This window comes from Lepisma saccharinum, chromosome 8 (genome assembly GCF_977018435.1).
Source record: "Lepisma saccharinum chromosome 8, izLepSacc3.1, whole genome shotgun sequence".
Lineage (NCBI taxonomy): Eukaryota > Metazoa > Arthropoda > Insecta > Zygentoma > Lepismatidae > Lepisma > Lepisma saccharinum.
Genome location: NC_139236.1, coordinates 94,001,170 through 94,022,396, shown reverse-complemented (window position 1 = coordinate 94,022,396; position 21,227 = coordinate 94,001,170). Strand labels below are relative to the sequence as shown.

Here is a 21,227-nt window from a genome sequence, read left to right as displayed (position 1 = left end):
GTCCCTTACATTGAAAGAGGAACATAAATTGAGAGTATTTGAAAATAAGATCCTTAGGAAAATATTTGGACCTAAAAGGGATGAGGAGACAGGTGAGTGGAGAAGGTTACATAATTTAGAACTACATAATTTGTATTCATGTCCAGATATTATTAGAATAATTAAATCAAGAAGACTTAAGTGGGCAGGCCATGTGGCACGAATGGGAGAGGAACGAGGAGTTTACAGGATTCTTGTTGGGAAACCTGATGGTAAGAGACCTGTAGGAAGGCCAAGACGAAGATGGAGGGACAACGTTGAGATGGACCTAAGGGAAATCGGTAGGGATGGAAAAGAGTATATAGAACTTGCTCAAAATAGGGAAACATGGAAGGCCTGTGTTGCTGCAGCCATGAACCTTCGGGTTTAAGAAGGCTAGAGAGTTAGTTAGGTTAGTTTGTTTCCTCGGAAAATGGGTGAATTGGTTCTCGCTGACGATTTGAAGGAACATTGTCGTGTTAAAAACTTCCCGATAGCTAGACGAGGCGTGAAGTTTCGACAAAGAGAATTGGGTATAGCAAGCGCAAACAAAGCTTTCGCTTCTACAACGAACTACGCGTTTCTCAAGAAGAAGCAGTTAAAACACCTCCTTGTGTAGAAATGGTGAGTATGTTGCTTTCCTTTTCGTACTTTTGTAATCTGCCAGATTAATAAGGTGGGTGGTAGTAATCTCTGGGTCTGTGGTTCTATTCTCGAAGGGAGAATACTAATAGATCCAGTTGCAATTTGCGTATTTCTTACATGAAGTGGAGTTTAACCTAATTTGTGCAGTGTTTGTACTTTTTAACAAGTTTTCCATTCTGATGGTGTAAGCTCAGGGGTGCCCATCCCCCCCCCCCAAGGCCAATGGCGCAATCCCCCCAAATCTCGCCATTCGCCCCGCCCCCAAATCAGCATTACCCCTCAAAGTATTTTGGGTGAATACGTAATAATTCATTTTATTTGAATACAATAGCCTGTTGAACTGTCCATATTTTTTAATAGTTCAAATTTTCGAAATAACTGAAAGCTAGCAGTGTTTGTAGTTGGAGAACAAATTTTAATAACCCACAATTTGGGTATTTAACATGAAGTCTTACACAGCTTAAAATCGAAAATTACAAAACTCTAGCTAGAAATTACTAAGGCCGGGACGAGAATATAATAAGGTGCCTCCTTCAAAGAACTCGCCCCCTTTGCTTGGGGTAATTGCAATTTTTTTTAGTAATCCATAGCAATAATTACATGGATTTCATCTTAAGTACAAATTTCACTTGCTAAAGCAAAATTATCCTGCAACAATGTTAGAAATGCCATTTGACACTATTTATTTTCCTGTTTTATCGAGTAATGTGCAAGGCGTTACTAATCTGTGGCGTTACTATGAAGTGCACCGTTAGTACAACTATTGCAGCATAGCCTACACGGAATCAATAATACAATAATATTGCTAGTAAAAACCATATCATCAAAATGACTAACCTGCTTTAAATTAAGCAGTATACCGACACTAAACATTATATTTTAAGAAATTATATTATTAATAAATATCGAGAATATTGTTTGTCTTGTAATGCAGCTACAGTATAATTCTTCACAATCATCTCGTGAAAATGCAACATTGCGAGCGATGCGAGCAAGAAAATTTTTATATCCCTTTCTTTGCAGGCTTGCAAGAATATTAATTTAATGGGACGTCAATACTTTCATAGGATTCCTCCATATTTACTCTTTTCTAGCTTATCTTTTCCCATGTTCGACGCCGAAACGTGCGCATACCATATCGCTAAATATAGTTCCGAAATATACTGTTCGAACCCTAAAGAAATCTCTTGACAATCTAAGATTTTACACTTTATTAAGAGCTCCATATCTCCTCTCCTCAAATGTAATATTCAATCCTCCAAGCAAAATTTTCGACTTACGGTTGATATTGAAGAGTGCCTATACTCCGTCCCAGCTAACTGTGGAGCAGGCAAACGAAAGCAGATCTCTGCGCAAGTAGTGACGCGAGACGGCTGCACCAATGAACACGTGAGAGGAACGGAATTACGTGGAGTGGGGTAAAACGACTGAAGTTACCAGCCTTCCCATCAGCGTCTACTGCTTCTCTCTGGCCAATAGATTTCACTCGCTTCTCTGAGGCTATGCGCGGCCTTGCTCCACAGATAGCTGGGACAGGGTATAGATATTACCCCCTCCAAAAGAAAAACCCCCAAACCACATTTTCCGCTACAATCCTAGACGTAATATTAACACACAAGTTAGATATCCTCCCCAAATATAATGCTCAGCCCCCTAACTAAAATTCACAGGATAACACTGGTCAACAGCCAAAATGCGACATGAGTGATATATACAATTTCTAATCAATATTGGGCTCCTAAATACGAAACTGTCGTTAAAAATCGTAATTGACTAATTATAATTGAGTTTCAGGACATTGTTGATTTGGAGAAATTCCCAATGTATATGGTGTTGCATAGCTGTAAGAAGTAAATGTTGAGTTTTCTCTTTTCACATCTTATCTTTGTTGATTTGTTGTAAAGAAAGGGGGAACTGTTCAAGACCACCCATATAACCTCTTTATTCATTGATTTGTGAGGTGTTCGTTTGTGCAGACGTTATTGTGGCTTTATAAAACTAGGTTGAGTGTGTGCATTTATCGAAGATCGGGTTTGCGTATTACGTGGTCCGTTTATGGTAAGGTTGGCATTTAATTAAATTGCTGAGTGATTTGGTAAAAAAAAAAACAAAAAAAAACATAAATGCATTATCAATGCTAACAATTTCTGTTGCTTGTGGTCAAATTGTGTTTTCTGGACAGCGGAGAAATATTACCCCTGCTGTAAGAACAGCCTACAATCTGTATTTTGGTAAATACTGCAAATTCGGAGATGAAGATAAGACTTGGGCTCCACATTCTGTTGTAAAACCTGCTACACGAATCTGCTGGACTGGTTGAATCACAGAAGACCATTGATGCCATTTGCTACTCCCTTGATTTGGTTGGAGCCCACTAATCATACAGACGATTTTTTTTGTTTGTATGGTCCCAGCAATACAACTTATGTCCAATACTAAAATAACACAATTGTATTTCCAAATATTCGTTCTGCTACTCGTCCTATGGCGCATAGTAATGAACTACCTGTTCCAATACCCCCTGAATCCTATTCCGTAGAATCAGAAGATGAACCTTACGATCCACAACCTTCCACATCTACAGATCCTGACTTTGCAGGTGAAGTTACAGAACAGCACAAGGTTAGCCAGAGTGAAATGAATGATTTAGTGAGAGATCTTGAACTTTCAAAAGCAAAGGCAGAGTTATTAGCCTCCAGAATTCAACAATGGGATTTTCTGGCTAGTAATGTGGAGGTGTTATTTTATCGTGACCGTCAGAAAAAGTTGGAAGAATACTTTTCTACAGAAGATCTGATATACTGCAGTGATATTAGTGGTTTATGGGGGCTATGGGCATTAAGCACATCTGTGAGGAGTGGTGCTTATTCATAGATGCATCGGTATTAAGTCTAAAAGCTGTACTTCTTCATAACAGCAATCAATTGCCGTCAATCCCTCTTGGTTACTCTGTGCAAACGAAAGAATCGTATGATAGCCTAAAATTCCTCCTTCAATCAATTAAATACAACAACTACAAATGAAAAATATGTGCAGATTTGAAAGTCATTGCTATTGGATTCCAACAAGGCTATACCAAATATTGCTGTTTCCTCTGCGAATGGAATAGCAGAGACTGAGCTTCTCATTTCATTAAAAAGGATTGGCCATTACGTCAAAGTATGAAAACTGGAAATATGAATGTACAAAATGAAGCTCTCGTGGAATCTGAAAATATTATACTTCCTCGACTTCATATAAAGCTAGGACTGATCAAAAACTTTGTCAAAAAGTTGGATCGAAACTCTTTGGCATTCAAATATCCACTTAACAAATTTCCAAAAATCAGTGAACAGAAGATCGAGTAAGGAATTTTTGTGGGCCCTCAAATTCATGAACTTCACCAGGATGAGATCTTCCAACACCTGCTAAGTGATGTTGAGAAAGGTGCATGGAGTTCTTTCAGAGAAGTCTCAAATAATTTCATGTGAATTTAATTTCGTGTGTAAGTGATGAACACGGTGAGCGTTTCCACCAACAAATATCTGTAATGGAGAAAAGATGGAGGGAAATGGAGTACAGGAATGCTTGCAGACTATTGCTGGACAGTAACCAGGGAACTTCACTACAACATGGAAGCAAAGTGGAAGTGGATTGAATCCCACGTAAGTATTAAAAGAACAAACCATACAGTAGTATAGTAGAATATATGTATTTTGTGATTAATGTAAAAACTTTGATTCATGGAAAAGGGAAATGGAAATGTACCCACGTTTTGTACTGTTCGTATAATACAGATAAAGCTTAAAAGTCACATGCACACCAAGCATACGTCATTTCACTACGTTACAACATTGGGAAACCCGACTTTTCAACAATACCTCGTATAATTCTTAAACCGGAAGTCGAATGGCAGTTTCATTGTCAGTTTCGTGTTCAGCATCATGGATTGATAAAGAAAAGTGAATTTTCATCCATGTCGCAAAAACAAAATTAAAATTTGTTGACCAGTGTAATTTAAGATTTAACACTGATATTCAATAGTCAGATATTGCCTCCCCATAACGTTTAATCCTCAATCCCCCACCAGAATCCACGTATCGATTTAAGACCCAGTGTGTAAGAGTTGGATATCCCCCTTCCTTACTAATAATATTACCCGTTACGATTTCCTTTACGGCCTAGAATTTGCTATTTATGTAACAGCAATGTATAGTTAATAACGTAATTCAACTTGTGCCAAATGCTGTACTGTTTCTCATCAAATTTCCATCAAAGAAATCTCCCCCCCCCCCAAAGAAAATACGTTGCTTGAACATAACGCGAGTCCACAAACCCACCTGTCGCCATCGCTACCTCTAAATACATCATTTTCTTCATCTAATGTATTAAGTATGGTGTGCCTAAGATGTAAACGTCTTTACATTTATTTTGGAAAAATATATAAATGTTGAATTTTATATTACATTATGGAAAAAAATCCCCCCAAAAAATGTCGATGGCGCAGTCTGCGCCATAACCCCCCCCCCCTGTGGGCACCCCTATGTAAGACCGTATTTAAGGGGGTGGAAATGTAAATTTAGAGTCAAAATGACCATATATTGGGCGTCTGTGAAAAATTGTATTGGGGCTGTTAGAGGGGTATATACAGTGTGGTCCAAAAGTGTGAAGACAGAATAAAAGTTGAATGACACTCTGTTCCGCAAAACTAAGATTGTAGGTTTGCAATAAGGGTGGGGGGAAATGTTATAGGATATATGACGATGACGACCGCCATCTTCAATTCAACTTCTTGTACCAATTTGCTCTTTTTCGAGGTGTCAGAAAAAAGCATTACAATGTATTTAGCATTATTTTCTTGTAGTTTTCGGTTATTTTCTTATGCTTCTAATAACCGTAAACTACAAGAAAATAATTCTATAATGCAAGCAATGCGTACATACAAGAAAAACTATAATGTATTTAGCGCTTCAGTAATGCACCGAGATCAAAGTAACGTCTAGGGAGAGAAGTTAACATGGCATTGCACACGATTTTAATCGGATACATCCACGAAGAGCTGCGCATTACGAATGGTTTCAAGATGGCGGCCTTCATCGTCATATGCCCTATAACATTTCCCCCACCTGTATTACAAACCTAAAATGTTAGTTTTGCGGAACAGTGTGTCATTCAACTTTTATTCTGGTGTATCCACACTTTTGGACCACCCTGTATATTGATTTGGTTTATTTTACTTCGTGTTTCTCCTTTTGGCTAATCGTGACGAAGAGGATGAGTGATGATATGGTGAAGGGACACTCACAGAGAATACACATGCCCAGCTCGGGATTCGAACGTGCTCTGCTAACCACTCTGTCACGGAGGTCGGCAGGGTGCATACATTCGTATTACTGTGCGGACGAATTTGTAAAAAGAACTGGGTAGGGGTGTCTTTCACCTCAATTCTGTCAAATTTAAATATATTTTAAAAAATAAAAAAAATATGTTGTGAAAAGAAGATTGGGGTGGGGGATGAAAAAGCTGAAGTGATGACATAGATTTCCATATTTTTTCCCGTCGCTATTCTGTTAGTTTTGGCTGATCCCGGAAATGGAACGATATCGTGGTTATTTGAAACTGATGTAGGTACAGTGGGATCCATGAGTATTACCGTGCCAATTGTCCATCACCATGTTCGTGCACTTTATTTGACCTAATAAGAGCTTCAAAAATTAAAAGAAAACTTAAAACAAGCTGTTGACAACTTCTGCACCAGCATACATAAAAATCCATCGCTTAAAAACACATGGGATGTAAGATATAAATTAATGAAAATAGTCATGGACAATTTGCACGTAATTCTCATGGATCCCACTGTACACACGAAGGAATACCCAATGCCAGGCCAGGATTTGGACCTGAAGATCGTGAGTGGACCGGTCAACCACCGTGCAGCCTTCCCAAGTGCGTAGTGACTGACGCTGTTGCCTTGTAATCAAGGCGTCCTGGGTTCGATCCCGGTAGACTTTTCTAGCACCTTGATTCGGATCTTACTTTAAACTATAGGTACAGTCCGAATTCGCCAGTTGACCAAATTATTAAACATTTTTATTTAACGTCGCTTTTATGACACTTTCGGCTAATCGCGATAATGATGATGATTGATGATATGATGAAAGTGATGAAGGGACATTCACAAAGAACACTCATGCTCAGGCCGAGATTCGAACCCGAAATAGTGGACCAATTAACTTAGTAATTCATTTAAGAAAAATAGATAGTGCATAGGGGAAACTGGCCTAAAATGACATACTCAGGTAAAATGATATAGTGCGTGTTTCTCGGATATGGAGGTTTACAGGTGAAGCCAATTCAGTCCTTCCGATGCATAATGTAAAAAAAAAACTGGAACCTGTGAAATTGCTAATGTGTACGACGAATGTGATGTTGTTGGGAAGTGATTTTGTGAAAAAGTTAGTGGTGAAGTTTTCTCTTGCAAGTAACGGGAAGTGTATTTGCACATCTTAAACTGTACACTATCGGATTAACAATTGGGATTTCTGTGTATAGTGGTCAATTGCTTAAATTATAATGTACTGTCGCGTGGAATGTTCCATTGGCCTCTGAGAAAAACACTTTATAACTTTTGTTCATGTTGTCGGGTAAAACGACACATTACTGATCAGTCTAAAATTACAGTATGTCATTTTACCCTAATATAGAAAACGAGGAAACATTTATCTTATACTTAGCGTCGTCGCCTTGAAATCAAGGTGTCGCGGGTTCGATACCCGGTGGAGGCACATAGTGGTTCGGATCCCACTTTAAACTGTAGGTCCAGTTCCAATTAGCGTTTTCTGTTCATAAAGTGGACTTAAAACAACAATTCAATCAAAATTATACCGTATGTCATTTTAAGCGTACTATTTCAGTACTTGAAAAATTGCATCTTGCACTTCAAACTATTATTACTAGTTGTTCTTTGAGCATATATCATTCTAATTATTTCTATATTGTAGCTAAAGAATGTAAGATTGGGTTACAATAAAATCAGCTTTCTAACCTGCAGTCTTGTCTTATTTTTAGGCGTTCTACAAGAAGTATGCCATTTAGTCCAGTTTCCCCTATATGTATACGTGCTGCCGTATATAGAATATAAATTACAATTTATTTTATTTCCTTTCCATTTATTGTTAGTGAAACGAGGAGGTATTTATCTAGGTTAAATAAGGTATTATATTTTTGCTATTAGTGACAACAATGCTCAACAGCGAGAAATGTGTGTGTTAGTTACTAAGTATAAATATCACACTCACTGCATGCATTTTGTGCATTTATTATTCTAGGTCTCTTTTTCTGTCCCCCTCTGATAGTCGCGACGATGAGAGTTAATTATACGACCAGATGATATTCAGGAAGACACACTCTCACGTTAGCGCGGGTGGTGGGGGTTGTGAAACCGGTCCGTTAAACCCCTCTCCTGAATATTTGCATTGTTCATTTCAAGTTTCCAACAAAGCAGAAAGCTTATTTTTATTGTTAATAAGTGGGATCAAGTTCACATCAGTATCACGAACAGAGTAACCAAAGTTAGTTCTAAAACATTGAGTGTAAAATACAGGAACCAGTTTATGTTTTCATATTCTACCATTTCAACCAAAGTGTAAATGGTTCCACAGGTTTCAAAATTCTGAAAATTAGAGTTTATGACTAAGAGTTCCCCCTAACCTGTAAAGCTTTTTCTTGAACGAGTTGTATGACAGCCAGTAACAAAATTCAGTAACTATGCATTTCAGTATAATAGAAAATAATATAGTTATACAGATATTCACTTATCTGCTGGGTCCAATAGTAAAGTCTCACTAATAATAATAACAGTACATTGGAAAGAAAAATTGCTTTATTTTTATTAGTTTATGATGATTATTATACCATAATAATAATTTTTATTATTTCTACTATTCAAATTTTAACCGTTAGGGGTCCCGAGTTTGAATCCCGGCCAGAGCATGCGCGTTATTTTTAAGTGTCCTTTCATCATATCATCACTCATCCTCATCTTCGCGATTAGTCAAAAGCGAAATAAGCCAAATGAATAAATTAATCCAGTTTTATCAATGGTCACATCCCTCCACCCCCTCATTTTTTTTTTTTTGCCGACTCCTGTGTCCATGCTTCAATTAATGTTGGTGAAATGAGTGAGCAGTAAATGATTCAATTCAGCCTTCTTCAAGATATGAAAGAAATATACAAGAGACTCGCGCAACCAACGCATTAAGCCGATGAAGTTGCTTGACGTCATGTGGTGGCAAGCGCGCTGTTTCGTCGCGAGGATTGTAGTTACTGCACCTTAAAACGTGATACAGCGCAGACGTTAAAAAAAAAAAAAAAAAAGTGCTCCCCTGTGCATAGCACTACGCCATGAAGGCGTATAGGGGGTGTGGGGGTAACGCCCCACACTTTCTTGATCCGGTTGTGAGTGGGGGTGATTATTCGACGCTGGGTGGGCGCCGGGGCCGCTTCCATCGTTAGAAAAGTTCCCGGATTTGAACCGGCCGGGGATCGAACCCGGGACCTTTAGCATGGTAGTCAGACGCGTTACCGACTGAGCCACCGCGGCCACAGCGCAGACGACAGTTACAAAAATAATTTACATCCCATTTTAAAAACAAACAAAAAACAAGATGCCGGTCCCTGTGGCGGAGTGGTTACCACATCGCGCTACGACGCCAGGGGTCACGGGTTCGAATCCTCGCATGAATGTTTGCGAGTGTCCATTTATAAATTTCATCATATCACTCATCCCCTGCAAATTAGCCAATAGTAGCACAAAAGGAGAAGTAAATCAAATAAAAAACAAGGTAAAATCATTAAAAATGCACGCAGTTCAGTTCATAAATTAATTTATTGCTTTACGGAGACCAATTCAATGCGTCAACAGAGACAAATTAAAGGATTTATTTTTGTACTATAAAGTACAGAGCAACTGATCACTGAATCTCGCTCAATAATTTGTGATAAGCCTGTATTTCTATTTCTGACATTTCGGTAGCCCTCACTGTCTTTTTCTCTTTTATCAGTCAACCGAAATATCGATATTCACTTAAATGTGAAATACAGAAACCGCTTATTAAACACAATTAAACATTTCAGACACAAGTGCCACAAGCACTGTACATTATTAAAAATTAATGTGCATCGCATTATATATTTTTAAGGCAGACGAAAGAGACTAATTTTGCTTCGATTTCTGTTAAATATATCACTATTGTGCTCCGTACATTAACATATGTACGTAGACCACATGACGTAATCAATAATTCCCATTTTGTTTACTGGAGAAAGTTGATGCGTTACTGTTAAGATGCAAACAATTTGTTTGTTAATATCCGATCGATTAATAATAACCTGAATCTAGGGATGCGCTGTGCTCAAACAGATTGAACAAAAGCATTTCAGTATCAAGAATCAAAGCCGGTTGCCCTGAGTTGACGCTAGGTTTCACCCTGGCCATGGCAGTTCCAGTTTTATATGTAAAACAAAACGTCTCCTTGTTTCATTGAAGCATGTCTTTCAGCACCAAATGAAGATGAAACTTAACGAGTCTTGTAATTGTAATAGTGTTCACACGAGCGTTGCTTTCCCGATAAAACTTGAACTGCTCCAAATGTGCCTGCCTGCCTGCTCTCACCTCCACTGCAGCACGTAGTTCAAGAAGTACTCGGCGATGCCGCAAGTGTTGTAGACCTCAGAGCAGTTCCGACCTTCCGTGCCATCTAGCGCCGCTTCCAGGAACTTCTTGACTTCCTTGTCTTGAATTGTGCTCGGATCCAATGTTACCTTCGATAGTTTGCTGCAAAGAAAAGGGTTTATTGGAATTAGTAGCCTTCACCGTGACCCTACATAGAATATGTAACTAATTTACCGCTGAGATTATATTTTCCAAATGAAATAGAAATAAGGGTTGGTCACATTTCTGTAATAAGTCCAACTTATGCGACTGCTATCATTGCAAAATACATGTTGGGGCGAGAAATGACAATTATGTAATTTGTTAATAAATGCCAGATATACACATATGTAATAATTAAAATATTTTAATCATATTGAAAGAATTGAATATTTCAGCTTCCTGAAATATCTAAATGAAGCTGTCAGAATATCGTTCTCCCATGTGGTCTAGTGGCTAGGATACCTGGCTTTCACCCAGGAGGCCCGGGTTCGATTCCCGGCATGGGAACTTTTTTTTTACGTTCAAATTGTCTTTAGTTTCATTCCGACATTAGCATGTTATGTCTTGTGCGCTTCATTTGTGCTTTTATACGTTATAAAATGCAGCTAGGGCATGAATCTTTACTACCAGTACGGGAGAAAAAAGTTCTGACAAACTCAGAACTTTTCGTCATTTCAGGAAAACTATCATGGATGCAAATTTTGTTTTCCAAATAGCAGTACACTTCTTATGCACTGCCATTTAACATTTGATCATATATATATCCTATACACTTATTTTTCTCCTTTGAGGAAGGTGTAAGCAAGTGTTGAAATACTCCAACCCCCCCCCCAATACCTCAAAGATTTGAGTGCGCCAAATCTTCAATTTTTTTTTTACATTTTAACAAGGTTGGCCAGCCTAATTTTGAGTGGCCCATGGCCATGGACGTCTGGAAGGCGGCAGGGGGGATTTACGGCCCCCACCCTAGAAAACAAATAAAAACTTAAAATTTTATATTTGACACATATAATTCAATTTCAGTCAGTAATTTGTTAATTATTAGAAGAGTTTTGCAGATATATTATAACTTCAAAGTGAATCAGTTTTTTTAGGTGATAGATAACATACCTCGTTTGACCCCCCCTGGGGAAAAAATCACCTTGCTTGCCCATCCCTGAAAAAATCCTGTGGACGTCCATGCCCATGACCAGGCACGTAGCCGGGGGGTGTGCTATTGGGGCTAAACCCCTCCCTGAGGTCCTACAAATGTTTAGTAGGGAATAGTGTATATCGGTAATTAGTTTTAATTCCATAGCAGGATTAAACATCTTGTATAGAATGGTGAAAAATTCATCTTCAGGGCTTTTAACACCCACTTTTTCGCCTTTAGATGGCGGTTGCTGACAAGGGATGAGCCCTCCCCCCATAGCATTCTGGCTGCGGACTTGCCCATGAGCCACCCTTGTCGCCGCTCCTGGCTACATTGTCGTGTACATATTCATAACAAAATTCTACAGTCGCAATATAGACCTACCTGAAGGCATTGGCTATGAAATGGCCAATGGTTCCGGCCTTTTGCTTGTCTGGAGATTTGGCAACGTCGCAAATGAGCTGCATCTGACACTGTTCATTGGCCACTCCTCTTGCCTTCAGCATTTTGTCCAACGTTGTCATCAACTCGGCAAACTCCGATTCTTGTGCGAGGCCAACTTTCTGAAAGGAGGAAACAAACCGAATCTCCAACATTCATTGTTACAATTTAAGGCAGGGGTTTATCCGTAATATTCAATTGGGAAGATGGGGAGGTAATGTCAATTTTGCGGGGACTGTAAAGGCTTATTTAGGGCCAAAATAACCATAAATTAGGCTTTTTGAAAAATATTGGGGTGGTGGAAGTGTGTGAATAAATCAATGACTTAAGGTGCCGTTGGATCTTTGACCTTTCTCCCATAATTTCTATCTTTTCGAAATACCGCTTATATAGTCCAAATTCTGAAAGAACATTGCATATATATTTGGCTTCTTTGTAGGCAGGGGTTTGTCCAGAATTTTGATTGATTTAGTGTGTGTATTTAATCAACACAAGCTGAAGTAATACACATTAAGAATAAGTATTATGTTTTTAAGTATTATCTTTAGTATGAAATCTTTACAAGATAAAGTAAATAGTAATTCGTAATCAATAATCTATCATAAAGGATTAGGCGTAGGCCTATTTGCAAAATTCGCACTCAAACTCATTATCTTCTTCGTCACAACCGGCGCACTCTTCATGTGCCCACTTCTTACATTTTAAACATCTAATTCATCCTTCATTGCCTTTCGAGTCTGTCTGTTTCGTGGCCACTTTGTCCGGAATGGCGCCATTAGAAAAACTGTGGTCTAACGTCTAACCTACATGACTTAGCGTTTTCAAACTCACATCATTTAAAAGGTTATTTCACGCTTATCAAACAGCATAAGAGCATATAATTATAACACTTACTATTATTTAGGTATAATCAACAAATTGTACCACTTAGCTAAAATCAGACTTGCGAAAAAACAATAAAATTAGTTCACATGTAGGAAAGTGCAGCCTCCCGCTTCAGTGTCACAGATAACACTGACAGCGTCCGTGGCGACTGTTTCGCCCGGCTCCGGCGTGGCGGAAGCGCTATACAGCGAAGAAAACTCACATGACCGCTTTGCCCGCACTGGCCACTTTACCCTTCCTTCCCATAATTGTAAAACTTACCTTGTCGATGTCTAGGGTCTCTTGCCGCCGGTGGTAGGGTATGGGATTCCCAGTGGCCAGCGACTTGAGGATGTAGAAGGTGGAGGCCGCCGCCGCGATGCCCAGGCCGATGGTGGTCAGGCTGTGGTAGCTGTAGGTGAAGTTGGACCTGGCGTTGATTGGGCCAACCTAAACGAAGGATTAAGTTGAATAAGCTAACAAATTAACTCTCTAGCCTTCTTAAACCCTAAGGTTTATGACTGCGGCAACATAAGCCTTCCATCTGTGCCTATCCTGGGCAAGATCAATTCAATCTTTTCCATCCTTACCGATTTCCTTTAGGTCCATCTCAATGTTATCCCTCCATCTTAGTCTTGGCCAAAATCCAGGTCTCTTACCATCAGGTTTCCCAACAAGAATCCTAAACTCTTCCTTCCTCTCCCATTGGTGCCACATGGCCTACCCACCTAAGTCTTCTTGATTTAATTATTCTAATAATATCTGCACATGAATACAAATTGTGCAGTTCTAAATTATGCAACCTTCTCCACTCACCTGTCTTCTCGCCCTTTCCGTTCTTTTCCGATACTGACTTTGAGCCCTCCTGCAAAACTAGGTAAGGGCCATTACACAAATCAACCTTCGCAATTTGATACGTTCTATTAAAAAAAACCTTAATTGTTACAAACACAACAGAACATGGGACTCGTCTCATGCACAAGATCCCACTCAGGTATGTATAATTCTCATTCGCCCATCACGAAACGAAAACCAACCCAAGTTTTATAGAATTTAAGTATCTGTATTTCTATTTTTAACGTCCTGTGTACTTATTTGCATAATAAGTCATTCTTGTCTTGAACCTCACATTCTTAAATCATCATCAACAAATTTTATTGGACTTTAAGCTTTACATCTGTCTGCTTACATCCAGCTAGCATACAACATTCTAATAATGCAATCTATGACGTTTTCACATAGAAACAGGAAGGTTACAGGATGTAGATATTAGGTATGCCAACATTTTCTGACGTCACAACAAAATACTCCCCGAGTGGAATCACATAGTGGTTCGGATCCCACTCGAAACTATAGATCCAGTCTCGATTAACCTATCAGTGCATAAAGTGGACTTGAATTAAACTTTAATAGACAGGCATTCATATTGAAAATTCTAAAAGTGTTTAGAAACACGTAGTATATACATTCCAAGAATACCCAAACTGTAGGAGTTAGGGTTTTCTTACAATGTAAATATAGTAAGTGTTTGTGAATTACAAATAATATCATAAGATTTAAAGGCCTAGGTTAGAAACAATGTTGTCAGTACATAGAACCGTAAGGCAATAGTTCAGTTTACTGATAGGTATCGTACATACAAATTTGCAACCCCCAAAAAAAACTATCTCCAAAAATGAAATCGTAAATACGCCACTGAGTGGACACCCTACCCCCCTTCCCAAGCAAAAGGCTTAATTCGCACAGTGATTTATTTGTATTATATACACTCCTCACAAGAAGTTTTGAATATTGTTTTATATTAGGCGCAAGAAGTTTGAAATATGGCAATGGGTGATAGGCAGTGTGACATATGTCGGTGAAAAGACGAGAACTTCCATCAGATACCATGTGTTGTTCAATTCCAAGGCCGTGCCTATCGCCTATTGTACAAACTTTTTGTAACGAGTGTATTTCGATTGTCGCGATCAGCCAAAATCGGAAGAAGAAGAGCAACGTAAAATAAGAAAAGATGAGACCTAGAACGAGACACAAGAGCATCCCTAACATTCTGCCCGTCCTTTGAGAATGTTATTCTATGACTCACGGGCAAGAGGCCTCCCAGCCTGTCTATTCCAATGTTGTTGATGGAGCTGCCGAGGTCTGTATTGTTCATCAGGGCGATTCCTGGCATGAAATTTGCCAACCAGAACACTCCTTCGGCTGGACCCCAGCCAAGAGCAGCCAATAAGAGCAAAGGCAGCGTCCTCATCTGAAAAAATAATAGAGCAGTTAGAAATTATATTTTATTTCCATAATGTTTTCTTTCTTCTGTTTCTTAATCGGTGAAAATAGTAACTACAAAACTTGACAGAAAGTAACATACTCAAGGACAATTGACAGCCATGGACGTCCGCAGGATTTTTTCCAGGGAGGGGCAAGCAAGGTATTTTTTTCCAGGGGGGAGCAAACAAGGACATTTTCCCCGGTAATAGTGTTGTCCCCTTAAAAAACATTGTTTGAACTTGAATTTATCATGTTCATGCAATAATTAACATATATCATTGTGGTTGAAATTAAATTATATGTGTGAAATATATAATTTGGGGTTGACTTTTATTTTTTATGGGGGGCCGTGGCCCCCTTGCCCCCTCTTCCGGACGCTCATGTTGACAGCCATAGGATATCGTAGCTATCTAGAATTTACCTTTTGTGATATTTTCATTGTAAAAATATTCGTTCTCAAGCAAATACGTAAAAACCACGATGCGAAAAGCCTTAAATAGTTCTATTACAAGTTTTATTTGATTACTACTCTATTAACATTTCAAGCACTTAGCAATTATGAATTATAATTTTGACTTATTTATTCGCCTCCTATGTATACAAATAAGATGCTTATATCACCACCCTTCATGGTCATAACACTTCGAACCCAAAGGTCTCAGGTTCGAACCATGGGTTCATTGTGTCTCTTCTCTTCCATCATCCATTTCATCTGTTCATCATCGCGATTAATCCAAGAGGTAGAAGAGCGACGTATAATATCGAAAAATGAGATAGGAGTCAATTGATAATAATGAAATAAATTAATAAAAAAATAAAAATTTCAGTCATAGATTCAAATTCACAACCATGCTAGTAAGGTTTATATTCACTAATTACAACTAACTTGAAATCAACAGAAACTTTGTCTATTTAGGCCCTAAATCTACTTCATCGAAATAATTTTCAAAATATAACCTTCGTTAACAGTAGAACATGGGTCTGGTGCTAAGAGCTCTAAACCTGCCCCTTCTAACATATTCATTATTAAACCTAATCGGAATTGTAGGTCAGGAATTGTTAGGTTAAGAGGGCCAAGTTAGAGCACTTAGCATTTAGTCTTGGCGTTTGCTGCAAGCTGGATGTGCCTCGCACCAGGCCCGTAGCACATCAGTATTCGCACTGAAGGGTGAGGAATTCATAAAAATACGACCCAAAGTAGTTGACTGCTCTGTCTTTACAATTGCATTCCTTTCTATAAAACAAGGAAAGATTCACGACAATGGAATACTTTAAACAAAGAAATCTAACAAAAAAGTATATTTTCATAAAATAACTTAATTGTTTATTGTTATTTGTATCCATTGTAGCTAACAATCGTACTCATTATTTATTGTTGCTATCATTGTCAGTACTGTACGTACAAAAAAACATATATGGGTCATTCCACATCAAATCATACTTAAATGTTCTTAATTCAGTAAAGTAGATTACTATCCGTGACAAAAATATTGAGCCCTCTGTTTACGTGCTTGTAAAATTGTACTCCGTGGACGAAAAAAAGTCAAATATACCTCATTGGAAAGATACAAATGTCTACTTTTATAAAAAAGCAAGACAAATTGCTTTTAGCTCTGTCTGTTCTCTATTCAAACAAAAATGTTCGTAAAAATGTAGTTTTTTCGTGTGCGTTTTATGTAAGTCGAATTCAATCGTGTGTAACTTCTTGAAAACCAGTCGAAAAAATATGAAATTTCTTGTGATTGAAGCTTGTTTATGTCTAAATATCTCGGGCGTATATAATGTTGCTATCATTTGTGGAACAGCCAATATTAATGTTTAATAACAGTGTTTCAATCTCTGTAATGGTCAGCCCAATAGCGATGCAAACCATATCTAAATAATGAGCATGAAATAAAAATCAAATTTTTATGGCTTATCTTTTCATATTCTGCGAATTGAAAACGACAGACAGAATTGTTTCTCTTGGCAACCGGCTCGCGCGTTTTTCGTCTCGTTGCTACGACGAAGTGCGCTTTGTTGCCACACGCCGGTGGCAGCCCTTTAAACTTTGCGTTCAGCCAGCAGATTTGACACGGAAAGTAAGCCGAAAGTTTTGGTTACAAAGCGAATTGTTGTGCACAGAGAAGCATTGTTCAGATGCTGTAATTGACGAACGCAGATTTTCCTTTATCACTCTTGTGTTCCTACCATATAGCCTCAACTCACACACATACATACTTTCCCTTACATGCACTTTTTCTTGCTGTTTTGCTTTGTTATGAAGTTGCTGTTCATCGCAGGCACGTTGTTTTTCTTACAGAGGAGACTGCGAAGCCAGCAGTCACGGGTTCGAATATTTGGTAAGATATTTCATTGCCTTAATCAAATCAAGCTCATCGTTGCACTTACTCTTTTTAAATAAGCGACAAAAATGATACGGAGAAAATGACGTTCGTATAAAGATTGGATAAAAGCTAGAAAATATAACAATAACTAAAGTATACAAATAAAATGTATTTCATTCATAATATGATATATTGTTTATTCATTATTTCACACTGCCACAATGTTTTGGATCGGACCAACGGAACGCACTTCCAGTATTCCCGAAGCGTAGACAGTGTAGCTGCAGCGAAGCGGCAACACTGTGCAAGTCACCTTCAGCCCGTGGAGTCTGAGATTGTCCGCATCTCGCCATACGTCATCCGCGCGTTTACCATATTAGGAGTGGTCAATAATAATTTATATCTGTGGTCATACTTGAGATACACATGTTAAAGTTCTGGATTTGGATCAAATGTGTCATACACGTAAACGGCTTTTTACAATTTAATTGAATTTACAATTACGCATTTCAAGATTGCACGTTTGCCTAAAATTTCAATTTTTGAAGCATCTAGTGAAGATCTGCATTTGACTTCTTCCACAGAGATGCAAAAACAATCCGTCCTCACTTACAAAAAATCTCAATATTATATCAATTGTGGATTATGAACTGTATGATGTTAAGTTCCCCGTTCTTGCAACCTTAAAGTAGTAAATTTTTCATTATAATTCGAAAATGCAACGAATTTTTAGATGACGCTTATTAAAAAATAGATACTTGAAGCTTTCCAATGAGGTATATTTGACTTTTTACCACCCACGGAGTACAATTTTACAAGCACGCAAACAGAGGGCTCAATATTTTTGTCACGGATAGTAGTACCTACATGGAGTTATGCTGTTCTTGCATCTTTCCTTGGGCGATTTATATACAGAAATCTCGTATTTTACTGAAAATTTTAATTTGAAAAGACAGTTATATGGGTCTCATTAGTATTATCTTAAAATTGAATTCACAGAGTTGCTTTCTAGTTATTAGCGCAGCTGTAATGTAGTGAATGTAATGTAATGTATGGGGTGGAATTGAACCGAATATATATATATATATATATATAAAACTGGTGTGGATCTTATTCTCAAGGAACAACTTTGGTACGGGATGATTTGAAGTCCTGCAAAAGGGTGCAACGATTGATAAATGCTGCTCTGCCGTTCCAAACAGTGATTCCTGTTGCTTGAAACTGATTCAAGGATTCTTATCCTATTTTAATATTGTGGGAGAAAAGTAATTTTCTTTGTAACATGATGGACCAAGAGAGGGGTGACTCTGATCCCCATAACCCACCCCTTCGGTGCGCCCATGATAGCTCGAATTATTTCTTGAGCAACTCTATAATTAGAGAGCAATTAACATTTATATCATTATTGAAATCATAAAGTTTTTAGATTAGTACCAAAATCTGCCAGTAATGAACTTCACAGTTGCGAGAAATTTATTTATTTTACAATCATCATCGTACAGAAAAGTCACAATCGGCAAATGCAGCGTATCAACTTTAAAATTATTAATTTTATTGAAAATAAACTATTCAATTGTGATACTGACAATGTATGTAATTTTTAAATGAATTAGTCTGAAGGTCCCTACACAGAAATATTTATGAAAGTGTTGAAAATAGTTTACTAATGCGTCGATAAATAATAGGTTAATAATTGCACATCGAGTGTTTTAGGGGATTTTACTCAACTTGTTTAATCTATTGATTTAAAGATTAACTTACTTTCGTATATAAGTATCAAATTGTTTCTATGTCGGTGTTTTTTATGGACGAAGTAGTGTAATTTGGTCATTGATGACTATAAAATTGTAAAAGTAAACTATTATTATTATTACTCCTGACATGTAACTGCGATAAAAATGTGCTTCAATGCTTAAAACTATTATATTTTATCATATTTTCAATATTGTCAGCAATAAAATCCACACCATTAGGTACAATTATTATTATTATTATTATTATGTAAAGCTACAACATGAACTCATGATGTATAAGATTGTAGGATCTATTGTATTATTTTATAATTATATATTGAATTGTGTAATTTTGTATCTCCTATTTTGACATTAGATTGGAATCCTAAGGGAAACCGAAGACGTTTCTTCCGACCTCGGAAGACCTGGAAAGCATCAAGTCATGGAATGAAATTAAGAAGATGGATGTCAACAGGACCAGGTGGAGAAGTTTCACAGATGCCCTATGCAACAGGAATTAAGTCAAGTAAGTCATTTTGACACAGTGATGTACTTTGTTGTCATATGGTGCTCATCAGTTAAATAGGCTATATATATATATTATATTTTTTAGCAATATACCAAATAATATCAGAAAAATATATGTACTATTTCTGATATTATTGGGTATATTGCTCAAAAATTAGCACGGAAACACTTACTTTAATTTCCCAGTAGCGACCTTTCTGCCGAAACCAGGTCGCTCAGACCTTCGAAATATGATTCCTGCGCACACACTGCTATAGTCAACTCCCGAACACTTCTGCGACCTTGGAAACAATAGACTGCCACCGAGAGGGACTCTCCTATATAGAGTGACGGAGAAGACTTTTACTTTCTACTTGTCTGAAGAGAATTATCTTCTTCTCGTAAGTCTTACGCGAAAGAACAAAAAAATCTGGCGTCGCGTGTCGCTTCGCTTTTGTTTTCGCTTTGCAGGCGAGACCGAGACAATAGGGCTGCCGATTTATGCCAAAAGTCGAACCGATTTTACCCGTTCGTGCTGGAATAAAGTGCGCGGGAAATTGGGACACAACGTTGCTGCAAAAAGGAATATGCCACGCATCAACGTCCAGCAATTTAGGGGGAAAAGTACGCGTTTTACTGGTTTTACGGCAGACCTTCGTGGCGAAATGGTCTCTGGTTCAAATCCCGGCCTGGGCATGGCTGCTCTTTGAGTTTCATCAGTTTCATAATATCATCACTCATACTCATCTTCGCGATTAGCCAAACGTGGTACAAGACTGAAGTTAAGTAACTAAATCAATGAATCAATGTCGTGAAACTCGCCTAGCCTGACAAGTTAAGTCCCGATATGCGCAGATCCCTGCGGAGCACTTCCTATTACGTCATCCTCCCCACCACTCTTCTACTGACTGGTCTGGCGTTGAGAGTACCAGTGGTGCCAACTCAGCAAAATTAAGCTAAATCAAATATGACGATTTTCATGGTACAGTGGGTGTCAGCATGCGATTGACACGAAATTTAGAAACACGGGACACACCATAATACGACTTCCGCCTTACCACGCAGAGTTAAATCCCATTGAACTTGTGTGTGTGTGGGGGGGGGGGATCAAGGGTAAGGCAAGGGAATTCATTTCGGATTCACTGGACGCAAATAAAGATTTGCTGGGAAAATTATTTAGTGAATATTCTGTACAGAAATGGATTAAATGTTGTGAACACGTGAAAAAAAATTGAAGATTCTTACTTTGAAAGAGATGGACTTATGGACGAGCGTGTAGATGAACTGATAATTAGACTTGGTGAAGCCGATTCAGACACGGACACAGATTCATCGGTAGACACAGACTCGGATGAGTGGGAGAGTGAAACTGAAGAAGGAGAACAGGAAAACATTTAGAAGGTGAGCTCAGTTTTATCGTTTATATATTTTTCATTTTTCTATCATTTTATTTCATACGTTTCTTATGCTGGTAAGAAATATCCCTAATATAACTTAATTCATTTAAGGTTTAAAGGGAAAATATCAAAATGTATTTAGAATTTAGCGTAATCAATAGGTAGCGTAGGTGAGGGGATACTAATTCATGTCTTTCACATTCA

The 21,227-nt window shown here is 38.0% G+C and overlaps 2 protein-coding genes and 1 non-coding gene across 3 annotated transcripts in view; 2 read left to right on the top strand and 1 right to left on the bottom strand.

The window, feature by feature from the left end:
• Positions 1-9,912: 9,912 nt before the first annotated feature.
• On the bottom strand, positions 9,913-19,925 carry LOC145991311 (uncharacterized). Its single transcript, XM_083127309.1, has 5 exons — positions 19,821-19,925; positions 14,881-15,045; positions 13,077-13,244; positions 11,874-12,052; positions 9,913-10,477 (listed from the first exon to the last, which is right to left on the bottom strand). The coding sequence occupies exons 2-5, from the start codon at positions 15,043-15,045 to the stop codon at positions 10,312-10,314; spliced, it is 678 nt and encodes a 225-aa protein (XP_082983435.1). The 5' UTR covers positions 19,821-19,925; the 3' UTR covers positions 9,913-10,311.
• Positions 10,793-10,864, top strand: TRNAE-UUC (transfer RNA glutamic acid (anticodon UUC)). The gene has a single exon. It is a non-coding gene; the product is annotated as a tRNA-Glu (tRNA).
• Positions 19,562-21,227, top strand: part of LOC145991310 (uncharacterized) — a 106,199-nt gene continuing 104,533 nt past the window's right edge. Inside the window, exon 1 of the mRNA XM_083127307.1 lies at positions 19,562-19,645. Within this exon, the coding sequence (XP_082983433.1) occupies positions 19,567-19,645 (79 nt within the window). The 5' untranslated portion in view covers positions 19,562-19,566. The remainder of the gene's footprint in view (positions 19,646-21,227) is intronic.

Coding starts and splice junctions, on each gene's coding strand:
- LOC145991311 (XM_083127309.1), bottom strand. CDS start 15,045: ATGAGGACGCTGCCTTTGCTCTTATTGGCTGCTCTTGGCTGGGGTCCA. Junction 13,245..14,880: donor GGCTGGGAGGCCTCTTGCCC/GTGAGTCATAGA, acceptor TCCTTCGTTTAG/GTTGGCCCAATCAACGCCAG. Junction 12,053..13,076: donor AGACCCTAGACATCGACAAG/GTAAGTTTTACA, acceptor TCCTCCTTTCAG/AAAGTTGGCCTCGCACAAGA.